The 17,061-nt window shown below is 51.8% G+C and overlaps 1 protein-coding gene across 1 annotated transcript in view; it reads right to left on the bottom strand.

The window, feature by feature from the left end:
* RIMS3 (regulating synaptic membrane exocytosis 3) overlaps positions 1 to 17,061 on the bottom strand; it is a 41,500-nt gene that overhangs the window by 12,027 nt on the left and 12,412 nt on the right. Inside the window, exons 2-4 of the mRNA XM_066375989.1 lie at positions 13,248 to 13,421; positions 7,269 to 7,522; positions 1,379 to 1,520 (exon numbers count right to left, since the gene is read on the bottom strand). Of these exons, the coding sequence (XP_066232086.1) occupies positions 1,379 to 1,520; positions 7,269 to 7,491 (365 nt within the window). The 5' untranslated portion in view covers positions 7,492 to 7,522; positions 13,248 to 13,421. The remainder of the gene's footprint in view (positions 1 to 1,378; positions 1,521 to 7,268; positions 7,523 to 13,247; positions 13,422 to 17,061) is intronic.

Genomic DNA, 17,061 nt, shown 5'->3' on the forward strand with positions numbered 1-17,061 from the left:
TTGCGACCAGAGCCACTCTAGCGCCTGGGGTAGAGGCCAAGGAGCCATCCCCAGCGCCTGGGCCATCTTTGCTCCAATGGAGCCTCGGCTGCGGGAGGGGAAGAGAGAGACAGAGAGGAAGGAGAGGGGGAGGGGTGGAGAAGCAGATGGGCGCCTCTCCTATGTGCCCTGGCCGGGAATCGAACCTGGGACTTCTGCACGCCAGGCCGACGCTCTACCACTGAGCCAACCGGCCAGGGTGTAGGATTGTTGTGTTTAAATGAGACAGTTTTTGGTCTGATAGAGGTTGGTAGATCCCAGAATAAGAAGAACTGATCTGAAGTGCCCAGTGACACCCTGCACACAGTAAGACAATAATGCTAGTGGCTACTCATACTCATGGATGAAGGCATAGCAGGGAGATACATGATCACAGAATCTTAAATAATAGAGCAAAAGAATCCTGAAATCATTGCATCTTAATGAGGTCAAATCAGAACATCTTAGTTGTATAACCATACTTTCATAATTTAGAAGAGATCTGAGAGACTTCCAAATTTTTTACTGTAACCCACATGCAAATATAAGAAATACACTTAATGTCATAGACCTATATGCACCCATACATTAAAAAACTAAAACAGCCTGACCAGGCAGTGGCACAGTGGATAGAGCATCAGACTAGGATGGGCTGTGCCCCCCCGCCCCCGTCAAGGCACATATGAGAAATCAATCAATGAACAACTAAGGAGCTGCAACAAAGAATTGATGTTTCTCATCTCTCTCCCTTCCTGTCTGTCTGTCCTTATCTGTCCCTCTCTCTGACTTTCTCTGTCTCTGCCACAAAAACAAACAAACAAAAAATAACTAAAACAGAAGTTCACAAGGTAATTCATCCTTACTCTATAGGATACAATTGAATTTCTGTTTCTTTTTCTAATGCTTGTTTTCTCCCACTAAACTGATTTTACCTCCTGCCTATGAGTCACCACCCACAGTTTGAAAAACTGTAATCCAGTCCAATCTCATCTCCTAAACTCCAAGCAAGGCCACTTATGAGAACTCCGTTTAGTTGAACCATAACAATGATTTAAGATTTAAAGGATTTTTGAATCACATTTTCCTTTGGAGCTGGGCAGTATGTAGGTGCTGGGAGGCGGGAGGCATGAAACACACAGAAGGGAAGAAGCACTGCTGGACCAGTGGGGCGTTCAGATGGGAACAGCAGCCTGGAGCAATCGGAAGACTGGGGCCCAGACATCAGACTCCAGGGGAGGGGAATGGAGGAAGGCAGGGATACGGAGGAACCCAGACATCTGGGGTGAAAACCCAACTGGAGATGTTCCTGCCCTGTCCCTGGCTGTGTGACTAGAGGCCATGGAGGGTGGGCTACACGCACGTGCCATCCGAGCTGTTGCTGTTGGTGCTCCCGTCGGTGGACTCCCGGCTGCCCTGGCGAGTGATGCGGCTTCTCATTTCCACGGCGATGCCCGTCTCAGTGCTCCGCCGGATGTTGCTGCGCAGCTTCTTAGTGGCCCCTTCTGTGGCCCCGTCCCCCAGAGCACAAAAAAGGTACAAGGTTAGCTCACTGATGAGGCTTTTCTGAAATCACTGCCGGTAAGTCACCCTCTCAGGAGGGGCATGATGGGCAAGGCTGTGACAGGAAGTGGGGGTATTACTGAGATGACCTCCAGCGCCGTTTACAGCCTGACCCCTGGCCCCGCTCAGGGCAGTGACAGACAAAACAGACTAGAAAGATGGCTGGAGGCAGAGTCGAATGGTAGGGCTAGGGGAGGTGGCGTCACCAGGTAATGTCCCTGCCCTGCACCCGTTGACTTCACCCTCACCCTTGCCAGCCTCCCCTGATGGCTACACCGCTCAATTTCAGCCCTTGCTTCAAAAGGTTGTGTCCCTGCTTCCTTTCTGGAAAGTTTGCCTTTTGTGGGATTCCCAGATTTGCTCTCCTTCCTGCACCCTATCTCGCTCAGACCTCACAACCACCTCTCTGATAGCATCACAGGCCCTATAAAAACCCCATGTGAGGCCACTCTCAAACTAACATGCATTCTCAGGTGGGTCTAGACATGACGAGGTGATTACGGAAGCAAGACCAGGGAGGGACAGCTAGTTTGGCTTACGCTGACTTTGGATTTGAGAGAGGGAGGTCTGTAGAAGAACCCTAGAAGCTGCACGGTGAGAGCTCCCTCTGTCTCCGTGCCTCCTGTTCACAGGGCCCTCTGCCCTCACTCTGCCCCCTGCTCAGCCTTGCAGGGAACATGGGGCACTTTGCCTCTCCTAGCAGCACACCAGCCTGCCTGGGTTTCTATGGCAACCTCCTCAGCATGGCTGTGTGGTCCTCTAGACACCCTCTCCTCCTGGGGTGGGGGTGGGGGGTCAAGGGGCACAGAAGATGGGTTGAGGGTTTACAGAGACTTCCCCTGCTGAAGCTTGGCTGCTCAGGGAGCTTGATGGGGAGGGAAGTGGTGCTCACATAGGGACTGTACCAAGGAGCCATCTGCTATTGCTGGTTAGAGACCCAGGCAAATTAAGAATGAAGTTGCCTATAGGGATGGGGAGAGGCCAAAGTGGGGCAGGCAGTGCAGCACCCCAAAGGCAATGGGGAGGGGGAGCTGGTTACTCTGGCAACCCCCTCTCCCACCCATATCCAATGGTGAGGATATTCAAGACTCTGGTCCAGGAAGTGGGAAGCGGTGGGGGTTATTCCTCTTGCTTTGTCCTACTTATCTGTCAGGAAGTCCCCCTGGAAAGGCTAAAAGGGCTAGCTTCACATCACTAGCAGATGGGATGGGGGGCTGGAAGTGGGAGGTAGTAAGGAGGAATATCTTCTTTGAAACTATCCCAGCTTCTGGGATATTGGAATAGCTAACTATCCAGGAATCAATCTGTCTCTCTCTGTCTTACACACACAGTAATGTTAGCTCATTCATACTTCTTTTGTACTGGCAGGCATACACAAACACACACAAGTGCTGACAATCACATTTATGAAGACAGTGATCTCACATTCAAGGTCATGTTTACGTTCATACAAGAGTCACAAATGGTCCTACCAGGTCTTAATCATACATAAACATGACATAATCTGCCACATAAATGTAACGTCCACATCATAACCCTTGCGGTTGAACCTATCCACTATGTGTGTGTGACCCACCCCACACTGAGGGCTGGGCAATATGGTGGGTGTCCAGGGACTCACCCTGTCCCTGACTCCTAACTGCCAACACCCTCTAACTAAGTTAGAAGACAGATAGGCCTGTGGGAGCTGCACTTTACCCTCCCTACCCTCCAATCCCTCCATAACACACCTTCTGAGCTGAAGCCACAGCCTCTCCTCCATGTGACCCCAACACCTTCTTCTAGAGCTTGGGAAGGCTTTGACCCATTGGAGTGATCGGACCTGCCTGATCCCTTGGTACGGGAATCACAGAACCCTAAAATGTTAGAGACACCTTGGCTAGCCCCCTGCCCCTGCCATTTCACAGAGGGGGAGCCTGAGGTCCAGGCATCCATAGGCCCAGGCTGACTCCCAGCCTTCTGACATGCTGCTTCTCACTCTTCTCTACCAACTCCACATTGGTTTGAGATGTGATTCAGCAGAGATTAAATTCCATGTCTTCTGGGTGGAGAGAAAGGTTCTTGCAACCTTAGAGAAAATTCCTCTACTGTTTCACAGCTGTCCAATCTCTGAACCCTGTTGATCTAGAGAGTAACATTATATAGCCTCTCTCTCCAGAGAACTGGGCCAAGTTGCTTACAATAATAATTCTGTGGTCCCTGGAGACTGAAAGACTCCAGGAACCATCTCATCTGTCTAGCCACATCCAAGGGAGAGGCAGTTACAGCTCCCAACAGCACTCTGGGTGGCAGCTCCTGGAATGGTGCTGAACCCTCTCCACTACCTGAGCCCTGAGCCCTGAGCCCTGAGCCCAGACCAGAGGGAGGGGATGCTGTCCTTGGTGCTGAAAAGAGTTCCATTTGGGCAGGGGATGGGACAGCCCAGGTGGCCTTGTGTAGACCCAGTCTAAGGCAAGGCCAGAACCCACTTGTGTCCTGTGACCCCCAAGCTCTCTCACCCCACCCCTTCACTGCTCCTGTAACTTCGAAGATATTATTAGATCTAGAAGAAAGCTGGGAGAGAGTCAGAGTCTTTTTAGCTCCATTTTTCAGAGGAAACAGGCCCAAAGGGAAAGTGACTTTCCCAAGGTCCTGTGAGGAGTGAGAGCCAGGCCGAGTGCTCTAAAATTTAAGGTAAGTTTTGGAAGCCACTCTAGGGCGATGTGAGGAATAAACTGAGAGGGTTAGGCAGGAGGCAAGGGGACTAGGGGAAGGCTGGTGTAGTAGTTCAGGCTTTGAAACAAGGAGGATGGGATGGGCAGAGCTCGGGCCAATGCAGGGTGTGGACAAACTAGGAGGAACGAGGCCCCTGGGAAGGCAGACCCAGAGCCCAGAAGACTGGGTCCGGGAGAAGAGTTGTTCCCCACCCACATAGCCTAGCCCTTCAGGGAACTGAGCCGTCCCACCTGGGGGCAACAGGGAACACGCTGCTGGGATCTTTTCCCAGAAGGGAGTTTCCAGGGCTGATTCCCAAGGTGAGTCAGCCCCATACATCCCTTTGGAGCCGGACTGTTCCCCAGGATGGGGTTCCAAGCTGGGACCCTGGCCACCTCAAGGCTTGGAAGAAAAAATGAGGACAAGGAATTATAGAGGGGAGAGGGGGTATGGTACAAGCAAGGGACAGAGCTGCAAAGGCCAGAGATCTCACTTATTTTTTGGCCCTAATGTTTGACTGTGGGTAATGATAATAACAGAACAATGTACCACGTGTCTACTATGTACAAGGCTGGTGCCTTTGCATCTCCTGTGTCATTTAATCCCCTGGACAACTCTGCAAGGTTTGGATTATTGTCCTTATTCTACAAATGAGGTGGTGAGCTCAGAGAGGTGAAGTAACTCGCCTGAGTCACCTGGCTGGTAAATGGCGTGTGGCTCCGAAGGCCACCTTGAAGCTGTGTTTCAGGAAAGTGCCTTCCCCTCTTCAGGCTCAGATGCTTCATCAGTAAAATTGGACAAGATGATCTCAAGGGGCCCTTCCTGCTCTGACATTTGGTGATTGGAGGATTCAGAGACCTTCAGTTAGAAGAGCATCTGTGTAACTCCCCTGACTCAGCCCTTGGGCCTTCAGCCGTGCTTTGCGTAGCACAGAGACAGGTGGTCCAGAAGCCCTCTCATCACCATCTCCCTCGAGGCTGAGGTCTCCTTGGTCTGCTCTGATCCCTGCCTGCTGACTGATGGTCTGGGTAGGTGGACACGTGAGGCATGTGACTGGAACGTCCTACAGTGACTCGGGCCCCGGGCTTGGCTTTGAAAGTCTGTTCTTCCAAATCGCTTTGGGCACCAGGAAGCCTTCGGCTCTGAAGCTAACTCGGCTGAAGGTCAGCAGGGCTTGGTCTCCTCAAGCCAGGCCCTTGGGTCCCATCATCACTTCAGTCCCCTAACTTCAACCCCGCCCCCTGGTCCTGTCCCAGCGCAGGTCCTGGATCCCCAGGTCCCCATCTTCCCGACTCCCTCGTTTCAGGCCTACACTGCATATTCACAGAGGCCATGCCCGCCCTGGGGCACCAATAACCACAAGCCCCCTTCTCATGTAGCATTTCCATGAACCAGAACCCACATTGCAGCTTGCATGCTGGAAAAGACCATCCCACTTGCTCCAGTGCAGGGCTTTGTAAAAGCTATTTTAAGGCCTGGAAAAGTCCCCCACCCTCAGCCCCAACTGGGACTCTTGATGAGCATTCTCCCCAGATCCTCCGGCACCCTCGCCCCCTCACCACCCCCATCCAGCTGCCTATTTGAAGGTTTCTTGGGGAAGTTGTTACTCTGAGCAAAATAAGCAGGAAGAGATCTTAATACACAACCAGCTGGTGTCTGGGCTGCTGCCACAAAGTGAGGAGGTCCTGGTGGGGAGGGCTGGCTCCTCTGTGATGTAGGGTCCAGGTGTGAGTGTGTGTGATACAGTGGGTTGCCCACCGCTGAGCATAACTAGGATTCTATAACTAGATGTCTGAGAAAGTATATTTGCTGAAATGTAAGTTGATAATGTGTGTGAGGTATGTGCATACACGTGTGACATGTTTCTGTGACCATGGGTCATTGTGTGTGTGTGTGTGTGTGTGTGTGTGTGTGTGTGTGTGTGAAAGAGAGAGAGAGAGAGAGAGAGAGAGAGACAGTGTGTCTGTGATCTGGGTCTGTCTCTTTTTTTTTTTTTTACAGAGGCAGAGATAGACAGGGACAGACAGACAGGAACGGAGAGAGATGAGAAGCATCAATCATCAGTTTCTCGTTGCACGTTGCGACTTCTTAGTTGTTCATTGATTGCTTTCTCACATGTGCCTTGACCGTGGGCCTTCAGCAGACCGAGTAAGCCCCTGCTGGAGCCAGCGACCTTGGGTCCAAGCTGGTGAGTTCTTTGCTCAAGCCAGATGAGCCCGCGCTCAAGCTAGCGACCTCGGGGTCTCGAACCTGGGTCCTTCCGCATCCCAGTCCTATGCTCTATCCACTGCGCCACCACCTGGTCAGGCTGGGTCTGTCTCTATCAGAGGACTTTGTTTGTATGAACTGCCTGATTGGCTTCATTTGTGACCACAGACCGTGTGAATGACTATATTGCCCTTTCCTGGCAATAGGGTAGTGACTGCCTAAGCAACTGAGCACACTATTTATATAAATGTGCAAGGCATGTGTATTTTTGTGTGTGAGTCTCTCTTGTGACTTTATGCTATATGCATATGACTATGTAACTTCATTTCTGTGGCTTTTTGGAGTTAGGAAACTCAGAGATTACTGGTGAGACTGAATCTTGTAGATGTGTATCTGTGAAGATGTGCCATTTAGCACAGGACCAGGAACATGATGGCTGTTTAGTAAGCAATTGTTGAATGATGTGTAAGTTTGTGCATGGAGGCAGCAGAGTGCAATGGTTAGGAGCATGAACTCGGAAGCCCAACTGCTGGGGTTTGAACGCAGGCGCCACCACCTACTAGCTATGCAGTTTGGGACATCGTACTTCCCTTCCCTGTGCTTCAGTAGTTGCTGTATAGAGTTACGTGGGGATTCACTGAGTCAGGACATGTACTAGACCCAGAATAGCACCTGGTATAAGGTAAGTGCTACATAAGTGCTTGTGGGTATGGGTGCGTACATTCATGAGGACAGTCCCTGGCTGTAAGGCGACCCACCCCGGCCCTCGGTGCCCCACTCCCGCTCACCAGGCTGGGGGAGCTGAAGTGTGCTCTTGCTCCACTGGGTCAGCCCCACAATGGCTACCATCTTGGCGCCGAGGCTGCTGCGCCGCTTCTTGGCAGTGGTGGTCCCGGTCCCGGTCCCGCCCCCAGCCTGCTGGGACCCACAGATTTCACCGCTGATGCTGGAGCTCCGAACCACATTCCTGGAGCCTGCGGCTGGGGCCGGACCTGGCTCTCCGTTAAACATGGTCTGAGGGGCGGCAGGGCCTCAGGCAACTCTGTGGGGGAGATGAAGAGACAAAAGGATCCCATGTTAGACCCCAGGGCCGCTCTACTGCAGCCTCCACTTCTTAGCTGTGTGGGCTTGGGCAAGTCACTTGGCCTCTCTGAGGTTGTGAGGATTCAAGAGTATGCACGGAGTCTGGCTCAGTAAATTAAACTATTCTTTTTTTTTTTTTTTTTGTATTTTTCTGAAGCTGGAAACGGGGAGAGACAGTCAGACAGACTCTCGCATGCGCCCGACCGGGATCCACCTGGCACGCCCACCAGGGGCGACGCTCTGCCCACCAGGGGGCGATGCTCTGCCCCTCCGGGGCGTTGCTCTGTTGCGACCAGAGCCACTCTAGCGCCTGGGGCAGAGGCCAAGGAGCCATCCCCAGCACCCGGGCCATCTTTGCTCCAATGGAGCCTTGGCTGCGGGAGGGGAAGAGAGAGACAGAGAGGAAGGAGGGGGTGGGGGTGGAGAAGCAAATGGGCGCTTCTCCTATGTGCCCTGGCCGGGAATCGAACCCAGGTCCCCCGCACGCCAGGCCGACGCTCTACCACTGAGCCAACCAGCCAGGGCCTAAATTAAACTATTCTTGTCAGCACATGGCTACCCTGGCAGGTGACTGAGTTTGGAGATAAAGGCAGAGGCGGTGGATCAAATGGCCCATTCTTGAATTCCTAAGGCCTCTGCACACTAGCTGCATGACCTGTGACCAAACTGCCTGGAGTTTCAGTGGACTTCAGCAAAACAAGAAATGCAAGCACTTACCCCATGGGACTGTTGTAGGGATTAAATCAGTGCACATGGAAGTGCCTAGAACAGCATCACTAAGTGTTAGCGATTGTTATTTCCCAGCCAATACTGAGAACAGGGAGAACGAAACTGGCCCTGGCCTGTGTGGCTGTGGAAGAGTGCCTCCTGCTGGAAGGGGTGGCACAGAGACATGGAAAGATGCAGGCAAAGTCACTCTTAATTGCACCGCGGAGAGGCAGCCGCTGAAGCATTTTAAACCTATTTCCTCCCAATCTCTTTCCTATGCATTTTTAAAATAATTGAACTCAGACTGCAAATACAATTTTATATCCTGACATTTTTCATTTAACATTATATTAAAAGCATTTCCCAATGTCATTTACACTTTGTATAAATGTTTCGATGCCACTATAATAGTCCATTGTATGGAGGTAGCATAATTAATTCAAATATTTCAATAAGGTTACTTCTCAGATCAGGTCTAACTTTTTCTCTCTCTCTGTCTCTCCATCTCTCTCCCTCCCGCCCATCTTTTAAACAACTCTGCAGTAAACATCTTTCTACACAGATTTTATCTGCTTATTACCTTAGGATTGATGCCCAGAGATGGAGTGATTGGTTTAAAGGGGTGTGGACACTGCTGGTAGCTTCCCCAATACTCATCCTCTCTCCCTGCTACCTGACAAAACAGTGGTTATGTCCAGCACTGCCCTGCCCTGATTAGTTTAAGCTAGTCGGTGAGTGTCATTTACCTTGGTAATTCCTGGCTGGCCCAATCTGACTTACAGGGGAAGATTCGGATTCCATGCTTACAAAAGAAGTGGAATGCTCCTCTCTCTATCTCTTTCTCTCCCCCCCTTATTCTCTTCTTCCCCCTAGGGAGGGCCCTAGGCTTACTAGGGAGGGATGAAGCCGTGTTGCTGAGGGCAGCACAGAACAGAGGCAGAAAGGGCTGCGCTGCCCTGAAGCTTGCCTTTCTCTGGCCTTCCCGTCATATGTGATAATGTATTTTCCTTTGCTTAAGCCAGTTTGAATCAGAATTCTCTGTTATATCCAAAATCATCCTAACTAATATCAAAAGTATAAACATTTTTTTGATTCTTGAAATAAATTGCTAAATTTCTTTCCAAAGTATACAAGTAGATTCTCTTCATTAGCTGCATTCAACAAATATTTAAACTCCTAAAATTCCAAGGCCTGTATTGAGTGCCTAAGATACAGTAGTGAGCCAGGCCAACTTCATCCTGCCCTCCTATAGCCTTCAGTCCAGGAGGATAGACAGACAGTAAACAACTAACTACGCAATTAAATATTTAGTGATGGTTCGGAGGAGTGGTAGGGAAGAGGACCGAGGGCACTGGGAGCCACTCGGGGAGGGGCAGGCATCTACGGCTGGGTTGTAGGAGGCGGGATCTCTGGCTATCAGCCCTACAACTTACCAAAAGTCCACCACTCAGGCCAAGTATCGGAGAGAAAGCTGCTCTAGCATGCTCTGCCTGCGCCCTTCCTGGCTCTGTCCTGGTGCACTGTGTTTTTCCCAGGGTGGCTCCCCACCCCAGGGCTCAAGGGCACTTTGCTTGATCCTCTGCCTTCAGGCCTGTCACCCTGAAAAAAACCAACTTTCCAAAAGAACAAAGATAGGGGTGGAAAAGTAGAGGTAGGAAAGGGAAGACACCCCTCCAGCTAACAAGGAAGACAGTCCCTAGACGGCCAAAAATGGGCACCTAGTCTTCTGGTCGGCGTGGCTCCTGAGGGCTGGTGAATTAAGGCTGACAGTGGCGATGAGTCAAAGCCATGTCTTGCCTTCTCTGTGGCTGTTGGAACTGTTCTCACTCACCCTGTGATGTGTGCAGAGCCCCGGATTGTGTTTCTCCATCCATCCCCCATTAACCTCACAGCTAATGGAAAGTCCCCTGGACTTGGGCCTATGATGTTCTCTTCTCTTTACTTTCCAATTCTAGTGCCAGTTGGTATGTTTTTGGGGCACCTGCATGGTCCTTTGGTGGATGGTGGGAGGGCGCCTATCTGATACTTTGAATCTGCTGTAGCGTAAGCCTAACTTACTTTTGGAAGAATTTCTGTCAGGTGTAGCTATTTCCATGTCGCAGATGAGAAAACGGAGTCTAGAGATGTCAGGGCCCAGCCCATCCTACTCGGCTAAGAAGTGGTGAGATCTGCTCTTGAGCCAGGTCTCCTGTTTCCACAGAGACAAACGCACTCTGCAGCCCCTGCCCCTTCAACCCAGAACCTACCCAAAGATGTGGGTGCATCCCTCCTGCTCAGGCTTTGCCCTGAGTCTCTGGGCTCTTTGAGAAAACTGCCCAGAGCAGCCAGCCTACAGGGAGCTCGAGAATACCACTCCCAGGGAACGGGAAGGCAAGGGGGTAAGGGACAAAATTCCTGACCCTGCCAACCCAGGGACTCATATTTCCTCATGAATAATGAATGGCACCGACAAGCAGATGGTTTGACATCCAGGACTCTGTGCCATCCAGAGCCACTTTGTCATCTTTCACCACCCAGGGGCCTGGAGAACTGATGAGTGCACGGGAGAGGCTGGCCAGGCCTGCCACCCCCAAGGGGACAGGAGAAGCCAGACCCAAAGCACTGGACCCAAGGTCATAGGGCCTGACTGCCAGTATGGGAGTACTGGGTAGGCAGTCTGGGAGGGTGAAGAATCAGGAGGTAGGATTAGAATGCATACAGATCCCCTGTGGTACCTTCTCTGGACCTTCATTTCCTCATGTGTGTGTAAAACAAAGGGTTTGGATTAGGTGATCTCTAAAAGCCCCTGTGCCTGAGATAGCAGTCTTTGACCACACACGCAGTGGCAGGCTCAGAACTGGGGCTCTAGACATGACAGAGACACAGAGCCGGCCACTGGCCCTCTGAGGAGGGAAGTCCTACTGCATAGCAACCTCTGAGCCATCAGATCATAGGGACAGGAAAGGCACAGCAGGTGGAGAGGGGCCACAGAACACAGCACCTCGCATTCTGGTGGTTCTAAAAGATCGCTAGATGGCCCTGGCCGGTTGGCTCAGTGGTAGAGCGTCGGCCTGGCATGCAGGAGTCCCGGGTTTGATTCCCAGCCAGGGCACACAGGAGAAGCACCCGTCTGCTTCTCCACCCCTCCCCCTCTCCTTCCTCTCTGTCTCTCTCTTCCCCTCCCGCAGCCAAGGCTCCATTAGAGCAAAGTTGGCCTAGGCGCTGAGGATGGCTCTGTGGCCTCTGCCTCAGGCACTAGAGTGGCTCTGGTTGCAACAGAGCAACGCCCCAGATGGGCAAAGCATCGCCCCCTGGTGGGCATGCCAGGTGGATCCCGGTCGGGCACATGCAGGAGTCTGTCTGCCTCACCGTTTCCAACTTCAGAAAAATACACACACAAAAAAAAGATCACTAGATGAATGACAGCCTTTCCACAAAAATCACTTCAATAATTTCCCACCCTAAGCAGAGCTATCTCTTTCCTGGATGGGTTTGGGGCATCCAAAGGAAGAGAACTCTGCCCTGATGTCACTGGGTCACAGGGACCTCACTGTCATGTTTTTCCTGCTGACCCTGCCCTATGGCTACAGCAGCATCTACAACCACAGTGTACATTTACCCTAGGGCCGTGATAGCGAACCTTTTTTATTAAAAACCGCCCACTGGCCCTGGCCGGTTGGCTCAGCGGTAGAGAGTTGGCCTGGTGTGCAGGGGACCCGGGTTCGATTCCCGGCCAGGGCACATAGGAGAAGCGCCCATTTGCTTCTCCACCCCCCCCTCCTTCCTCTCTGTCTCTCTCTTCCCCTCCCGCAGCCAGGGCTCCATTGGAGCGGGGATGGCCCGGGCACTGGGGATGGCTCCTTGGCCTCTGCCCCAGGCGCTAGAGTGGCTCTGGACGCAGCAGAGCGATGCCCTGGAGGGGCAGAGCATCGCCCCCTGGTGGGCAGAGTATCGCCCCTGGTGGGCGTGCCGGGTGGATCCCGGTCCGGCGCATGCAGGAGTCTGTCTGACTGTCTCTCCCCGTTTCCAGCTTCAGAAAAACAAACAAACAAATAAAAAAACCGCCCACTTTTGCAGTGCTGGTCAACCTGGTCCCTCCTGCCCACTAGTGGGCGGTCCAGTTTTCATGATGTGCTGTAGTGGAGCAACCATCAGCACCGCGATTGGCCCACCTTGAAAACTGGAAAGCCCACTAGTGGGCGGGAGGGACCAGGTTGACCAGCACTGCAAAAGTGGGCGGTTTTTATAAAAAGGTTCGCCATGGTGGCTCTAGGGGAGAAAGCTGAAGGCCTGGCTGCTGTCCTGACTCCCGCCAAAGCTACATGGCCATAGAACCTTCCAGGTTACCTAAGGAGCAAGCCTTGTTTTCTTTTGGCCCTTGATGTTTGGCCTCTACCCTGAGGTCTCAGTACGCTAAGGGCTCCCCAAATGCCCTACTGAATCCTGACAACAGCGGGTCTCAGGGCTCTGCCAAGCCACCCTGGGCCCCTTGGTCCCTTTGACCATGTGTCTAACCAGATATGAGTTTTTTTCTTGAGAGTCAATGAGAGCTTCCAAGGTGAACATAGCCACATAAGTGAACCCTTCAACAGAAAAGACCAAGGAATCACAGAACAGTGGGCTATTAGGCTGAAAGGAATGGCAAATAACTGAGGCTCGTACCACCTCTCCCCATCCTCCACCCACAGCAGACATCATTAATCTATCTTTTTCCCATTGAGGCAGGTTTAACCTCAAAATCCCTCAACACTGCTCCAGAACCAACTGATAAGAACCAGCTCAGAAGAAGTTAAAACTGATCTGCCATCCCTATTCCAGCCTAAGCCTTTCATTGTGCAGAGTAGGAAATCAAGGCCCAGAATGGGAGACACACCAGGGTCACAGAGGAAGTTGGTGACAAAAATCAGAGCTCCAACCCTAGTCTCCCAACTCAGATTCTACATCACTTGTCAAGTGCTTCTTCCTTACCTCTCACCTGGAAGAAAACCCAGACTCACCGAGCTGAGGAATCTGAGCGTGGTGTTCCACATCACAGGGGCGGCGCCCCTCCCAACTGCACTCCCCTAGGGCATTGACACAAGGCTTCCTTTAACTTCTTCAGGACACTAGTTTTCAAGAGAGGAAGTGAAGGCAATCAGGGTGCTCCCAGGAGGATGTGATGTGATAAGACTCTGGAAGGAAAGAAGAGAGCTTAGAGGAGGGGCTAGAGAAGACATCTGTCCTCCAGGGCTTCCACTTATAAGCTGTATGACACAGGGAAATGTCCTTAACAAACCCCTGAGCCTACTATTCTTCATCTCTAAAGTGGGAATAACAACAGCATTAGGATTTGTACATGAAATATTACAAAATAAGGGTTGGTACATGCTAAATGCTCGGACAGTTACATTATTACTCTTCATAATGGTGCCTTGGAAAATGGTAAAGAACTATACAGGTATTAGTGCTTATTGCTGGATTACATACCAGGTGCAACCACCTCATGAGAAGGCTCAGAGACCAACAGGGACACCGTCCACCCAGCTCTGGGAGCTTTCTATCCAGAGCCCAGGGTAAGTGTGGGAATTGGGTCCCTGCAGCTCCCTGTTGGGGTGGGTGCTGCCCTAAGAGGTTCTGCTCTCCGCCAGCATCTCAGCTCCTAACCCCTCACTGGTTGCTGGGCCTGGAATTTGAGACTCCTGCCCCAAGCCTGATCCAGGACCAGGGATGCCCACCACAGCCCCCATGCCACTATGTGCCCAAGTCAGAGGTCAGTGCTTGCATCCCCAGAAGGTGAGAGAAGTTGTTTCTAAGATTTCCTTTTCCCCCTCAGGGACATCCTGGTTTGCGACAGGGCTGCTGTGTGGCGGAAGAGGTGGGGTGGGCTGAAGGAGCACACCCAGCCTGGGCGGGGAACACTATGCCAGCTCCTCTCCTGCTTGGACAAACTTTATCTCCCCCAAACCAGGCTCACACACACATTCACACACAAGGCACAGAATTTCAAATGTGTGATCACACACCACAGACCCACAAAGATGATATACACTTAAAGACACAATCACATGCATACTCAGATATGCATACAAACCTTTAAGATATTCAGCCACACAAAGGTACACAGCAGTGACAGTGTGAGCCACAGACCTTCACACACCCACACACACTCACACCTCCACACACCCATTTTTGGCCCTGTCCAGCCCAAAGAGGCAGTAAGAGGCCCGTCCCTTCAGTGGACAGGGAACCGGGGAAGTGTCTCATCTGGAATTTGTGGGTTCCCTTGGCCAAGGCACACAAACCAGCTCTGAGCAGGCAACTGTGTGAGCATGAACACATATACACACACATAAACACAACACTCATACACGCTGTAGTCCCCAATCTCACTCTCTTGGCCCCCATCCCAGCAAGCTGGACAAAAGAGCTCATCGGTGAGGTTTGTGGTGAGAAGATGAGAAGGCTGGCAGGGAGCAGCTGCTGTCACCATGGCTACCGAGCTGACCCACTTCTCCTCCACCCAGCGTGGCCCACCCAGCTCAGGCAAGGGCAGACAGGCAGCTCTGGGCACAGGCGCCTTCTCCCATCACACACAGTAAGGAGTGGCCTTCTGAGAGTGTGTCAGGGATGGGTTGAGCATCAGATAGGCTGGGTCCTGCATAGGAAGGCAACATCTAGACATCCTCTGAGGAGAGCAGGGCACTGAGGAGATGGCCCCTGCAAGACCCAGCCCCTCGTCTCCCCCAGCATTGGGGGCTCTGGCCTCAGGGACCTGTATGGATCATATGCTTACCCTGGACACATCCTCAGACACAGTCCTCATGGCAGGGCAGGGGGTGGGTGGCCAGGCCCAAACCTGTGTCCCCAGACTCCAAGGACTCAAGACATACATGGGTGAGGCAGACCCAGGGCTAGGCGAGCCCTGTGTCCTGTTCAGAACAAGGTTCCTATGGGCAGGGCTTGTCCGTCCTCCTCAGACTAAGGGCTGCCGGGGCAAGGCTATGCCTTCATTCTGGGACAGGGCTTCCAAGGGTCTCCTCTCAGCTTCTGAAGACGTGGCCATGCGTCTTTCCTCAGAACTGGGGTCCCAGAGGAGCGTCACAGCCCTCAGGCAGCTCAGTCTGGTGAGGAGACAGCTCACAAAGCAGAATGAATCACTCCTGCGTGACTGGCTCCTGTGGCTCCCTGATGCCTTCAGGAGAGAGCAAAACCCTCACCACGGCCCCCACGCCAAGTGACACAGCTCGCCCTGCTCCTGCCACTCCTCTGTATTCCAGTCACACTGGCCTTCTGTTCACTCCTCAAAAGTGCCACTTTGTCAACTGTCAGCCTGAGTGCTCTTCTCCAGCCGGCCTCCACCCTCACGTTTGGAGGCCCCCGTGTCTGTGAAACCACCTTTGCCTGGCTGGTCCCTACGCATCACTCAGGCCCAGTTTGAATGTCATTTCTCAGGAGAGTCTTCCCAGATGAGGTTAGTCCCATGTCATGTTCCCCCAGACTCGGTACTGTCCCTGCCAGTTATGGGTTGAATTTTGTCCCCACACAAAAGATAAGCTGAGGTCCTAACCCTAGTATCTCAGAATATGACCACAGAATAAGGTCATTGCAGATACAATGAGTTAAGTTGAGGTCATTCTGGAGTCAAGTGGTTCTTTTTTTTTTTTTTTTTTTTTTTTTTTTGCATTTTTCTGAAGCTGGAAACAGGGAGAGACAGTCAGACAGACTCCCGCATGCGCCCGACCGGGATCCACCCGGCACGCCCACCATGGGGCGACGCTCTGCCCACCAGGGGGCGATGCTCTGCCCATCCTGGGCGTCGCCATGTTGCAACCAGAGCCACTCTAGCGCCTGAGGCAGAGGCCACAGAGCCATCCCCAGCACCCGGGCCATCTTTGCTCCAATGGAGCCTTGGCTGCGGGAGGGGAAGAGAGAGACAGAGAGGAAGGCGCGGCGGAGGGGTGGAGAAGCAAATGGGCGCTTCTCCTGTGTGCCCTGGCCGGGAATCGAACCTGGGTCCTCCGCACGCTAGGCCGACGCTCTACCGCTGAGCCAACCGGCCAGGGCTCAAGTGGGTTCTTAATCCAATATGACTGATGTCCTTATAACAAGCTGGCCATGTAAAGACAGAAACACATAAGGAGATGCCATGTGACGATAGAGGCAGAGATTCGAGTGGTGCAGCAACTAGCCAAGGGACACCAAAGACTGCCAGCTGTCACCAGAATCCAGGAGAGACTTATAGGACAGGGTCTCCCTCAGAGATCTCAGAAGGAACCAACCTTGCCAACATCTTGATGCTGGACTTCTAGTCTCCAGAACTGTGAGAAAATAAAGTTATATTGTTTAAGCCATCTAGTCATCGTACTTTGTTACAGCAGCCCTGGGAAATGAAGACACTGCCATTCCTAACTTGTTCAGTGCCTGTCTCCCACACCCCACCTCCTGGCTGTCAGCTGCTTGGAAACAGGAGCCATCTGTCTTCTCCACCCTGACTCCCCAGTACCTGGCACCGGTCTGGCACATAGTAGGGCTCCGTAAATATTTGATGAATGTATGGTGATCTAAACTAACTATGCAATTAACAATATTTACAGCTGGATAGTAGAATGGTAAGTCATTTTAATTTTCTTCATGAGGCATATTGTGTTTTCTAAAGTTACCTCTTTAGAAACTGTATTAATGTTATCATAAGAAAGAACTAAATACATATTTTTCTTTGCAAAACATACATTAGAGTAACAGACATTTTTTACCACTGTATTTTTTGTGAAGAGGGAAAAGTTCTGCAATATGCTTGATAACTGCTTTGTTATTGATTAATCGATTCCTTGT

The sequence above is a fragment of the Saccopteryx leptura genome, chromosome 3 (assembly GCF_036850995.1).
Source record: "Saccopteryx leptura isolate mSacLep1 chromosome 3, mSacLep1_pri_phased_curated, whole genome shotgun sequence".
Classification (NCBI taxonomy): Eukaryota; Metazoa; Chordata; class Mammalia; order Chiroptera; family Emballonuridae; genus Saccopteryx; species Saccopteryx leptura.